The 12,986-nt window shown below is 43.5% G+C and overlaps 1 protein-coding gene across 1 annotated transcript in view; it reads left to right on the top strand.

The window, feature by feature from the left end:
* Positions 1–7,124, top strand: part of nkain2 (sodium/potassium transporting ATPase interacting 2) — a 171,649-nt gene extending 164,525 nt beyond the window's left edge. The window contains 1 exon segment of the mRNA XM_024000517.2: positions 7,039–7,124. Within this exon segment, the coding sequence (XP_023856285.1) occupies positions 7,039–7,124 (86 nt within the window).
* The last annotated feature ends 5,862 nt before the right edge of the window (positions 7,125–12,986 follow it).

The raw sequence follows: 12,986 nt of genomic DNA, 5'->3' as shown, positions 1-12,986 counted from the left end.
TTTCAACTTCCATTGGGCATCGGGCTGACTTTTTGAGAAAGATTGGGGCTGCTGGCGAAGGGTTTCTGGTAAAGCGACCTCGGGAATTGGGTTGTCTGAGGCCGGGAGAAAGCAGCAGCGATGGTCGGAGTTGATGGGGCTGTCATCACAGCCGAGTGAAGCTCATTCCAGTTTCTCTGGCATTGATCGYATTCCCGGGGATGATATACTGTACTATCCCTGGCTGGTTCTGGAGGGTGTTCAGAGTGTGAATCGAATGACATCAATCCGGAGCAGCCTAAAGCCCCAGCTTTTGGATTCGGCCGGTGAGAGTGAACCATTGGTGGTTAATACGCCTTTGATGGAGCTGTGTCGTAGGGCGACAGATCACCTGGGGGTGGATTGGCCATCTTCTCCCCCATAGCAGAGTTCCTCTAGGTTTGGGGGAAGGTATCTACCTCCTGTTCCTGCAGCTGTGAAGCATCGCTTACCCCTGCTTACCCCTGAGCTAAAGGCAACCCGGGATTCCCCTCTACCGGGTTATGGGGAGTTCATGAATGTACAGGGTATGGAGTAGGCMGGGCTCGTTGCACACCGCTGATGGATGCAAAGCTGGCAACTTACTTACCTCCATGGACTAACAAAGGGGCTAATCCTAGCATGGTACTTCCAAATTAACAGTCCCAGTTCTCGGTGGATCAGCTGGACAAAGTATACCAGGCCTAAGGTGTGGCAGCCCGGTTGTTGAATGTGGTCACAATGCTGCAGATGTACTGTATCATATTGATTTGCTGCAAGAGAATAAGACTATGGAGGCGGGAAAGCCAGTTTCAGAGCTTTTTGTCGAAATGCGTGCTACGGCTGATTTTGTACATCTGTCGTGCTGTACTATCCTGTCTGTAGGGGAAGTATGGGGGTCACAGTGGTGGCTCAGCGACACCTCCAGTTGACGTTATCCAGGATTCCTGAGAGGGACATGCAGATGTATTTGGATGAGCCAGTTTCGCAAACAAGGTTGTTTGGCTCGACTATGGAGTTCTTACAGAAAACAGGACGCAGCTCTACGTGTCCTTTTCCCACGAAAATCCTTCACAGGGATGACGGGGCCCTCCTCCCCAAGCATTTACAGTGGCAACAGTGCTCCCAAGTGGCTCGGTTAATTGGGGCAAGTTACTAGTTGCCGAAGTCCCCGAACCTGGTGTGTGCCGGATATCAGAATGGCAGTATCACGAAAGTACATTGTTTCAACCCAAAGTTCCTTGGTGTTCAGGGGTATCGAGAGGGAGGTATCATCCAGGTGTGGGCATAATAAAAACAGCTCCTTCCCCAKATTCAGACACATGGTTGTCAAGAGTGGTGGATTTGAAAACAAATGATCCCAGTCCTCAGGGTGGAGCTCTGCCCCTTCAGGACATAATGTATGGGAGACTGGCAGCGTGCTCTGTCCAGTGGCGGCCTACGCAGTTTCACCATGGGTGATGAGGACGGTGACGAGGGGGTACGGACTGCAGTTTGCTGTGCGTCCTCTTCCTTTTCGTGGCATCATCACGTCAATGGTCCCCGAGGTCCTAGCACCTGCCTTAAGAGTGGAGATTTCCTCTCTCCTTCAAAACCCTCTATTTGGGTGGTCCCCGTGTCAGAAGTACAGAGCGGTTGGTATAGCCGGTACTTCTTCGTTCCCAAGAGCGATGGAATGTTGCGAACCTTCCTGGACTTGCGGTTTCATTTTGAGGGTGGGCTCTCTTTCGGGCTCTCCCTATCGCCCCGCACCTTTTCTATGGTGGTGGAGGCTGCTTTGGCACCGGTGCGGTGCCAGGGGATCAGAGTATTGGCCTATCTGGACGATTGGCTGGTCTTGGCAGAGTCGAGGGAACAGGTGGAGCTCTACACTGCCATGCTGGTTTCCCATATTCAATCTCTCGGGTGAATTCATGGTGAATTATAAGAAAAGTTGTTTGACRCCGGCTCAGTGCATTRATTTTTTGGGTCTCAATCTGGACTCTGTTCTGAATCATGCGTTTTTGTKCCAAAAGAGGAGGGACGCATTCCGGCTCGGTCTGTCACGATTTCAGCTGGGCACTCGATGCCTTTTCACTTGTGCCTGCAGTTATTGGCTCTGATGGCCTCTATGATAGCTGGGGTGTCTCTGGGACTTCTGTTGATGATTCTGTTTCAGCGCTGTGTGTTTGCTACACGCCTGGACGCAACTTGCCACTGCCATCGGTGGCTCAAGGTATCCCTGTCATGCCTAAGGGCGTTGACTCCTTGCAGTGGGTTCTCATGGGCCGGATATTGTCCCGCAGGGTGATCACAACAAACGCTTCTCACTCAAACATTTTTTAAAGTTGTTTATTAACCATTAACCATTAAGAGTTGCAGGGGAGAGGAGAAGAGATAAAGGTGCTTATTTGAAAGCTAGGAAAATAAATTGTAGCTTGCAACATAATTTTTTTTWAAAGCAGCTCTCCTAGAAAAGGTTGGAGAACCCTGGTCTAAGCCCATGGCACCGACCTTGGACCTAGCTTTGGTCCTGGATGGTCTGTGTGGGCCTCCGTTTGAACCATTGGAGTCTGTGGACCTGAAGGTCCTTTCCTACAAAACTGCCCTGCTCATGGCCTTGGCGTTGGCCAAGCGCGTTGGGGATCTTGACGCGCTATCAGTACACCCGTCCTGTTTGGAGTTTGCGGCTGGRGACTCCAAAGTGGTGTTACATCCTAATGCAGCTTTTGCTCCCAAGGTTATGGCTATATCTTACAGGTCCCTGGCTTTTGAGCTGTTCCCTTTCTCATCTCCTCCATTTGCTTCCAGTGAACAACAGAGGTTGCATGGCCTGTGTCCGGTGCGCTTTACACATGTATATGGATGGGACCCTGGATGTCCGTGTTTGTGACCATCTTTTTGTCTATTTCGCTAATCCAGCTCAGGGTAGGGCACTTTCTTGGATTGTCTCCCTGGCATTTGACAGCAAAGGACAAGGGACAAGGACTGCCTAGTGATGTGCATGCTCACTCCACTAGGGGTGTGGCGGCTTCTAGGGCATTGTTCCGGGGCATGACAATTGGCAATATCGGTGCTGCAGCAAGTTGGGGTTCCCCACATACCTTTGTGAGGTTTTATCACTTGGATGTAACTGCTCTCAGTGTGGCTCATAGTGTTCTTACGGCTGGGTCCGGGAGTGGGTGTTAGGGCAGCGRGCAGGTTGCGCATTTATCCGGGTTACCACAGTTCCCTGTGGGTTTGAGCCTTGGGCTGCCTTGGGGTGCGGCAGAGCGTAAAGRGCGCATTATCAGGGTTACCATAGTTTCCTGTGTGTGTGAGCCTTTGGCTGCCGTGGCAGCGTGGGAGTACACAGTTTCCAGGTTACTGCAGGTTTCCTGTGTGTTTGAGCCTCAGGCTGCCGTGGTTCATCGGCTCTGATCAATGCTATGCAGCGTGTGTGCGCTTTGGACTTGGCCTGTAGTGGCAGCATGTCAGTGTGCATAACCAAGTTGCTGCTGGTTCTGGTTCCCTATATGGGGCTCTGACAGTTCAGGCTTCATGAGGCTCTGACAGTTCATGCTTCTCAGGTACCTATTAGGTCAAAAGGTGGCTTCTGTAACCAGTGGTGGACTGAATGATATGGAGGCCCCAGGCAGAGACCAGTTTTATGGGTTTTATAGTAAAGACATGAAATTGAACTGTGAAAATGTATTACCTTTTAATATMCCATGAACACAACCAGTCATGATTTTTTCATCTGATTATCAAAAAGTAGGTTACCTTCGCACTTTTATCCAAAATAATTACAGCATCCAAACAGTGCACTTTGCACCCGCCAACTTTTCTTCAATTCGCAAGTGGCTAAAACTATCTTACCGGAGAAAGCATCCAAGTAAACAAAAAAACGTACTATGCCGTACTCTTGTTGGCCAGACAGCATAATATACATGGGCTACACATACAGTGCCTTCAGAAACTATTCATACCCCTTGACTTTTTCCAAATTTGGTGTGTTACAACCTGAATTTTAAATGGATTCAAATGAGATTTTTGTCACTGGCCCATAATACCCCATAAGGTCACAGTGAATTATGTTTTTATTTTGTTTTACAAATGTAATAAAAAATGAAAAAATGAAAAGCTGAAATGTCTTGAGTCAATAAGTATTCAACCCCTGTGTTATGGCAAGCCTAAATAAGTTGCATGTTCTGTGTGCTATAATAATGTTTAACATGATTTTTGAATGACTAACCCACACSTACAGTACAATTATCTGTAAGGTCCCTCAGTCGAGCAGTGAATTTTAAAAACATATTCAACTACAAAGACCAGGGAGGTTGTCTAATGCCTCGCAAAGAAGGGCACTTATTTGTAGATGGGTTAAACTGTAAAAAGCATACATTGAATATCCCTTTGAGCATGGTGAGTTATTAATTACACTTTGGATGGTGTATCAATACACCCAGTCACTACAAAGATACAGCCGTCCTTCCTAACTCAGTTCCTTACTCAGAAACCGCTCAGGGATTTCACCATGATGCCAGAGTTTAATGGCTGTGATAGGAGAAAACTAAAGACGGATCAACAACATTGTAGTTACTCCACAATACTAACCTAAATTACAGAGTGAAAAGAAGAAAGCCTGTACAGAAAAAAAAATATTCCAAAACATACATCCTGTTTGCAATAAGCCACTAAAGTAAAACTGCAAAAAATGTGGCAAAGGTATGCTTGTCATCGGCAAGGTCTAGAGAGTTGTTTATGATACAAATAAATGGAATTCAGCTAAGCATAGGCGAAATCCTAGCGGAAAACCTGGTTCAGTCTGCTTTCCAAAAGACACTGGGAGACAAATTCACCTTTCTGCAGGACAATAACTTTAAACACAAGGCCAAATATACACTGGTGTTGCTTACCAAGACGACATTGAATGTTCCTGAGTAGCCTAGTTACAGTTTTGACTTAAATCGCCTTGACTTAAATCTATGGCAAGTCTTGAAAATGGCTGTCTAGCAATGATCAACAACTTGACAGAGCTTGACTTACCCAGAAACACTCACAGCTGTAATCGTGGCCAAAGGTCATTCTAACATGTATTGACTCAGGGGTGTGACTACTTATGTAAATGAGATATTTCTGTATTTATTTTCAATACATTTGCAAAAATGTCTAAATATTTATCATCATGGGATATTGTGTGTAGAAAAAAATCTATTTAYTCCATTTTTAATTCAGAACAAAATGTTGAATAAGTCAAGGGGTATGAATACTTTCTGAAGYCACTGTACATGTCCTCTGCCTTGATGACGATGGCAGTATTATCAGCAGCACCTGTCTTTTTAACTTAGGCAATTCTTCTGTAAAAATGTAATCTTTCTTTCTTTTCTCTGCCTCGCTCTGGAAGCGCCTCATTGCTGCTACTTAATTTCAATTAAGGTCACGTTTGAAATCATATCGTGTGAAACAATGCACAGGAACTCTGTCAGGGTGGAATAGTCCATTATTTTGAACCAGTCAGGGTGGAATAGTCCATTATTATGAACCAGTCAGGGTGGAATAGTCCATTATTATGAACCAGTCTGTAGGTGATTAATGACACTTCTTTCTACCATTATGATAAAAACTTGGATAATATTAATATTGATATGAAACACATGTACACTATATGTATGGAAAAAAAGTATTGGCGGGGGTTGGGGTACTCGAAGTGGAGCATGGGTGGGATTTCAAGCGGAGAAATTATATATTTTTGTAAAAGATTAGAAGTTAAAAAAAAATTATTATGCCCAGCTTATGAGGCCTCCTGATGATTTGAGGCCTGAGGCAAATGCCTCTTCTGCCTAATGGTAAATCCGCCACTGTCTGTAACCCCTTTTTAGAGCTGGTGTAATCTGTGTGTGCTTGGGCTGCCGTGGGTCTCCTTGTTTGGTACCCTCTGAGCCGGCTTGGGGTGTGATTGTATGTCCCCATAGTATGTTATACCGAATGATCGACTGAAAGGGAACGTACAGTTCTGAATACAACTACTGTTCCCTGAAGGAGGGAACGAGGTATAACATATTTTGGCCCCGTGCCGTCAGGGGATTTGGGCACGTTGAAAGCGGTACTGAATTGAGGAAATTAATGCGAGCCCCGTTATTATATCCAGGAAGGCGGGGCTTCCAAGGGCGGGCTCTGCATTCATTGGCCCATTGGTCGTGATTTCAGTTTTCTTCAAGTGAATATGATTGGCCGTTGACTCCCTCCTTCAGGGAATAGTAGTTATACTCATAACTGTACATTTTCCTGTGGTTATATATGAACATTTACTCTGCAGAACAATACTGATACAATACAATACTTAAATGCTAAAGCTACATTTACTGGGACTTTGTTTTTGCAAGAGGATGTAGTGCAAGCCTTTATTGTTCCTTAGCCTTTTTATTGAAATTTGCCTGATTGAGATGTGGCCAGTCTATCTCCAGATTTTAAATTGGGCACGTTCTGTCTTACCTCTGCAGGTCCTCTGATAAGCCTGATCACAGTACAGAGGTTAATGCCTACAAGAAAGGCCAACAAGGATTTAGAGCTTTTGGTGAACGTCCCCTAAAATGTACCATTAGAATGATGATAATGCCCGACCTTCCATCTCTTCCTATTCATGGCGCTAGGGGGGAGGGGAGCTCATCAGGAAATGTATTTGGCTTATCTCAGTGTTTCGTTTGTCTTAAGAGACTCAGATGCATAAAGACATCGGATCGTTATCGCGCTTTAGCACCTCCGTCTTTTTGGTTGAGGCCCAGATACCTAGACCTGCAGGCCGGTCTCTGTGGAAGGCTGGGCTCTAATCCTGTCCAGTTTGTTATTCTGTGTGATCTGCTAATCCAACAGGCCATGCTCCCGAGCATTGCTCCACCGCAGATATCGCCCCTACCCAGCCCTTAGACGGTCCGGACACTGATCATCCACTGCCTGGGATTATCACAAAGACACAAGCACGCACACGCTTATTTAGAGACACAGACTCACACACACACACATGCCTTTGTTTGATCTCACAGTAACCAGATGTCCTCTTTTTCTTATTATTTTTGTGTCCAGTTGATTTTATAGGAGGGTTCGACTCCTATGGTTATCAAGGGCCTCAGAAGACATCCCATTTGCAACTACAACCCATGTACATGTAAGTGCACTGTAGCTACATCTCTTCACACCTCCTATTACAGTACTTCAGAAATGTTTTCTCCTGACCGTGGCTCATCTGGGTGCCAAGTTCACTATGTTGTCACACTTCAGTCTATAAATTGGACGGATAGGACTAGGCTGAGGACATTAGAACGTAAGGCAGAGGAGTCTCATATATAAATAACGCTAGTGTCAATACAGCTTAGGAAAATAGCTTGGGTCAACAATGAGGGAGGGGCTGTTTGTATCTYGACTCCTGAAAGGTTGGGATTTTCTTGAGAGTAAATGAGGAGAACAACACAGGATGTTCGGTCTTTGAGAGACTTAAAAGGATTTCCCTACTTGACACTGAATGGATCAGAGGTTTTGTTTTCTAATCCTGTGTACAGTGCAGGCTGGTCAACATATAATACACTGGAAATAGACAGTAATCCACTCCTACTGTATAAAGAGTTATCCTCGAAAGCTGGTCTCATAGGTATGTTGAACATGAATGTAGATATACAATGCACAGGAGGTTGGTGGCACCTTATTMGGGAGAACGGGCTCGTGATAATGACTGGAGCGGAATTAGTGGAATGGTAACGAATACATCAAACACATGGTTTCCAGGTGTTTTTTTATCACATTTCTCTGGGCGTCACATGAGGCAAATTTGTGGGGATATGCATGTCAGGGGTCCAAGCTGTACTCATGGCCTTGTGTGCCAGATGAGCCCCACAGTGGCAGGAACAGAACAGCCTGGGTATCCCCTGACTGCCTCTCTCTGTGGAGCCCAGGCCTCAGCTGACTGGCCCAGCTAAGTAACACTGATCGTAAGGGGGAGAAACACTGTGAAGCAGTGCCAGGATTTAGAGCAGGGTGCTGACATGTCTACTAGTGGGGAGAGGGGGTTGGTGGGAATAGGTAGGGAGGAAGAGAGGGGGGTAACAGCCTCTTGCCCAGCCCAATGCCTATATTTGGTTATTCAGGGGTGACTACAATGGAGTGTCTCCTAAATCTTAACCTGCCGTCTGTCACTCTCAGACAGCAATGTATGGAAAAACAGGGAGGGGACAATGAAGTGCACATAGGGTGTGTGGACATATCCATTGTCTAATCAGAATGGAATAGGATGTGTTGTATCTGGCCCATTGTTAAAATCAGTATTGTGTCATCTGTTATTAGCTGCTGTTTGTACAAGGTCAGCTGAGTTCAGGTGGGAGTCCTCCGTCATTTAAGGGAGTAGGGTTTAGACTTGCACTCAAGGAAACACTTCAATCCCTCGCCAACATAACTTCTCAGTTGTGTCATGAACGTTCTGCCTATACTTCTCAATAATACCTGGGCAGATAGGTGGCTAATTCCAGGGCATATCACTTTGCCGTCATCACATCAGACAAGAACCATCATTTTATAATCATAATTTCCTGTATTGCTCAGGGAAAGTGTGTAACTGTCGGTAGGTCAGCATTTAACACATATGGATTCATTTGTAACACAGGAGAATGGAKAAATCTAAAATGTCATTAAGAGCCATTCTGTGGTTTTATGACACCCAATAGGGAAGACAATAGAGATTATAAATCATGGGCACCAAGATAATGATATGGTAGAGGTGCTACACATCATCTTCAATAGTCAATCAGTCTTCACAGCTGATGCCCATTAACAATTGTTCTTATTGGATGTGACAACTGTGAATTACCAAGGTCTTTAGAGAATAGTGGCAGGTGTAATGATTCGTGCTTTTTTTTCGTGATGTGCTTGTTTTAGCATGAACATACAATATGAACTTGTATTTGAATTTGTCTGTGGCAATGTGCTTTATTGGCACTGACTCATTTTTCTCTTTCTCTTCACAGGTCAAAGTAACAAGGACAGCTGCCTTATGAACCAATCAAATAGAGAGCTACAGTTCTAACTTATTGTCTCATTTCGTAAATGTCTTAAAATAATGCAGTGTCTTACAAACTGTGTGCAGAACGTGAGATTCGACACTTTAACCTCAAAGACTCCGAAAAACACACAGGATTTTTTTTTGTCTCTGCTCAGTGGTGGAGTCTGAGTCTGGGTCTGGACTAGGGGCCAGGCAGGTGCAAGAGCGCCCTCCTGTGGCTTTGTTGACCTTACAGGAGGCATATCTCTCCATACTGGTTCTTGCTTTCTTTATGACAGCCGAACAACTGTTATATTGAGGGAACAAATTGCTTTGATGCCCCTGGACAGTGTTCAAATGGACCAAGATTCCGGACAAAGGGAAACTGTTGGACTTGTGCCAAGTTCTGAGAGCACTAGCTGAGTGGTGCCTGTGTTCCGACTAACTTGATTAGAAATACTCTCTGCTTAAGGAATGTTCAATAACTAATCACTATGGCTTTAGTCATCAGAAGTAGTTTTATAGCTCCCTTATAAAGAGTTGATTAGAATCAATGTACATGTGAAACCATGTGTTTACAATACATACACTTTGGCCGTTGGAATTCGATCTGAGTTGGGCAATTGAATGGGACAAAACTTTGATGGGATTGAAAAAGCAATCAGTTGTTGTTTCTTACGATGGATGTATTTGTCTTGAAAGTGCCAAGAACAATAGTTAAAGATGAGTTAGGCAAGGTATTGGATGCTATCCAGAGATACATATTTTTGGAGCTCGTCTCGGGGATATCAGTTCAAAAGTTCATTCGGGGCTAACACAATATTTGTTTGCATGAGGTGTCAAAATCTGTTGCATATTTAATCTCTGAAAGCACTGGACCTTATCCCAGACTAGGTAGAGAGTTGGCCTTTCTGCAGATGTCTTTTCTCTGTAAGGTTATGTGAATTTTGTGCTTTTTTAAGACAGCGTGGAGACTTGAGTCTAATGACAAAGAGAAAACAAAATGTAACTTCTTTCAATTCTAGAATTTTTTTAACATGTGACAGTGTTTACTCTTTTATAGTTGACTAATAATATATTATAGAGAGCTTGGAACTATAAGGTTTTATCTGCATTTTTATCAAAATTGAGTTATTGACATAGCCTTGTTCTCTTCAATGTTCTCTACCTATATATAAATACCCCAATTCATGTTGTTAAGTTCCAAAGAATACAATATAAAAATAGCTGACACTATTTAAAGCAATGAGGGTTCGTAACTATAAAGCCAATTATCTCAGAATAATCTTTTTGCAGATAGAACCTTATAGCCCCAAGCTCTTGTTATGTTGTGTATAAGTGGGCCTTTCTTTTACTCCTAACTGTATAAAGTGTCAAGGGAAACCTTGGGAACAATATCTTGCTGATAGTGGTGTGGTGTGAGGACTAGAAGGAGGTGTGTGGTAGAGTTTGTGCTGTGGCTGAAACGTTGTGCTTTTGTCTAGTGGACAGCGTGGGAACCCCCTGAACCAACCAGGACTGCCTCAGTTCTTTCATCATCATCTTAGCCTCATCATACTGTAACCGTTCTACTGAAGGGAGCCTTCTTCCCGTGAGCAAAACAATTTGTATATCTCCCACCATGCATAAATCCTTCTGTTCTGTAGACCTTAACTCTATATCATGGGGTCTATCTATGTTTTCTATTTCAATAGTGTGAATCTGTTGGCTCTTCTGGAAATGAATGAGGTAATACTAACAGGTCTTCCAAGTGACTGAATATTGAAATGGAAGCTTTTATTTCCCCCTTCGTTGTGATCTATGATGTTAATTATGTAAATGTCACCTCGAAATACGTAAATGCCTAAAATGCTGTTCTAAACTCAGGCAAGTTTAGCTTCCAGCATACACTTACTACTTGTGTTTGAACATTACCAAATGGTAACAGCCAATAGAAAACCTGAAGACACAAAGATTCCAAAGCTAAGCATTATCCTCTGCTTCATAACATTTGTGTCTSGGACAGTATGATATTGATATTCAACTGGGTAAAAGCAATATGGTCTCTAGTATGCTTCCATTCATTATAAGTCCCAGATAAGAGTAAGTCGTGTTTTATCAGTGAGTTGATCTAATGTGATTGGATAGTGGATGTACTGTAGTGACACTGGTGGTTACCAACATAGTTACTTACTGCTGCAATTGTCCATCACCCCTTGATTACAGAGATTATTCAAAGTTGTAAATATAACAGACATTCTCGACCAGGATAACGTTTTTGACAAGATGTTGTATAGATCTGAATTAAAAATAAAATAATTAGGTTGCATCTTGCTGTACTGTATTCTAAGTTCCTACGTTCAAAGGGAGCTGTATGTAATACTGTTACAGGCACTCAATTGCTCATCATAGAGGCTTTCCTGAATACACCATTGGTTGTTTTGCTTGGGTTCAGTGCTCACTTCTACTTCTCAATAGATTTAGCKATTTCTATTTGTGTTACTTTCAAATTGACTGTAAATATAATAAAATCTAACTGTGGAAAAGTCCAATCAATTTTCTCATTTGATTTCCGAGTACTTTCACTTCCTGCAATGCCTGATGTAATCACTGACATCCTACTTTCTAATCTCTCATCTGAACAGCGAYATGTGCTGATACAATAACGGTTTGGAGTGCCTAGCAACAGCCTGTACAGCCGGAAGGTATCATTCATTACAATTTTCTACAATATGTGAGGCAAACTGTTGCCAGCCTCAGCCCATCCGTCCTCAACACCGCAGACATAACGYGGGAAGGTGTGAAGCTAACCTGATGCTGCCATCTATCATTTATTTGTTCCTCTATTTTACTAAATGCTCCACTCTCGTATACAATGTTTAAAAGACCCATGTACTTGCCCTGTGCCAAGTATAATGCTCTGGCAGGAGCCTATTGATTAAAACCTTTGAAGCAAGCACATGTGACTACCTGTGGATATAAAGATTTTCCTCTCCTATACATATGTCTGCAGGTTTACCTTTCACCTGCCTGAGTTTTCTATGAAATATCCCTTTATGAAAGATAGCAAGGCGTTGTTACCTGAGACCTATACAGCTTTCTATAGTAAACAAAGCTTGCCCTCTGGGAAAACAGGAAATATTCTGCCAACTCCTCACTAGAAATTGGATCTTTAACCAATGAGGCAATTGGAAAGACAATAATATCCTTATATGATACAGGAGCTGAGCTGTGGTCGGGGGAGAAATCAATCCTTGACACTGTTGCATTTTTATCTGATCTTTGTGTGTGTGTGTGTGTGTGTGTGTGTGTGTGTGTGTGTGTGTGTGTGTGTGTGTGTGTGTGTGTGTGTGTGTGTGTGTGTGTGTGTGTGTGTGTGTGTGTGTGTGTGTGTGTGTGTGTGTGTCTAAATATACACCAATTATGGAAAGGAGACTGTCTGTACTTGGAAACCACAGCGGTAATGCTCACAGAGCAATGGTCCCAACACACACAGAGCTGGCTGGAAGATCACTGAACGCTCACTCTCTCGCACACAAAATTAAATGTCAAAGACTCACCAATATTCACAGCCATCTGTTCAAGAGAAAATGCAAAGTATTCTGTTTTAAAACCTCCATCAGAGTAAAACTGCAGCCGGGCTCCAAGCTGACCAAAGAGGTGCCATCATGTGACAGATTGTTTTATCAGAGAGTCATGTGAGACATACCAGTGTTATAAAATGATGAAAAGGAATAAAAGCATATAGGCTCCTATGCTAAATAGTACTGAGCACATCAGGGACATCTTGGAGCTCTTTTTCTGATGACATAGGCATTCCTACCCATTAGTGTCTGTCTCCTCTTTACCTCCATCAATCATTCTGTCTGGGCCTCCTGCCACAGGAACCATATGTAGTTGAGAAGTGTATATGATATGAGGTTGGGAAGCCTCTGACCGAGTAATGACTGATGATGAGCCATATCACAGTACTACTTTGTTTCATTGCTTTTCCCAGTGAGGAGGATTTCAAATTAAATGTCAGCAT

The sequence above is a fragment of the Salvelinus sp. IW2-2015 genome, linkage group LG14 (genome assembly GCF_002910315.2).
Source record: "Salvelinus sp. IW2-2015 linkage group LG14, ASM291031v2, whole genome shotgun sequence".
NCBI classification, from domain to species: Eukaryota; Metazoa; Chordata; class Actinopteri; order Salmoniformes; family Salmonidae; genus Salvelinus; species Salvelinus sp. IW2-2015.
Note: the sequence above shows the minus strand (reverse complement) of the source record. Positions and strands in the feature narration are given on the sequence as shown.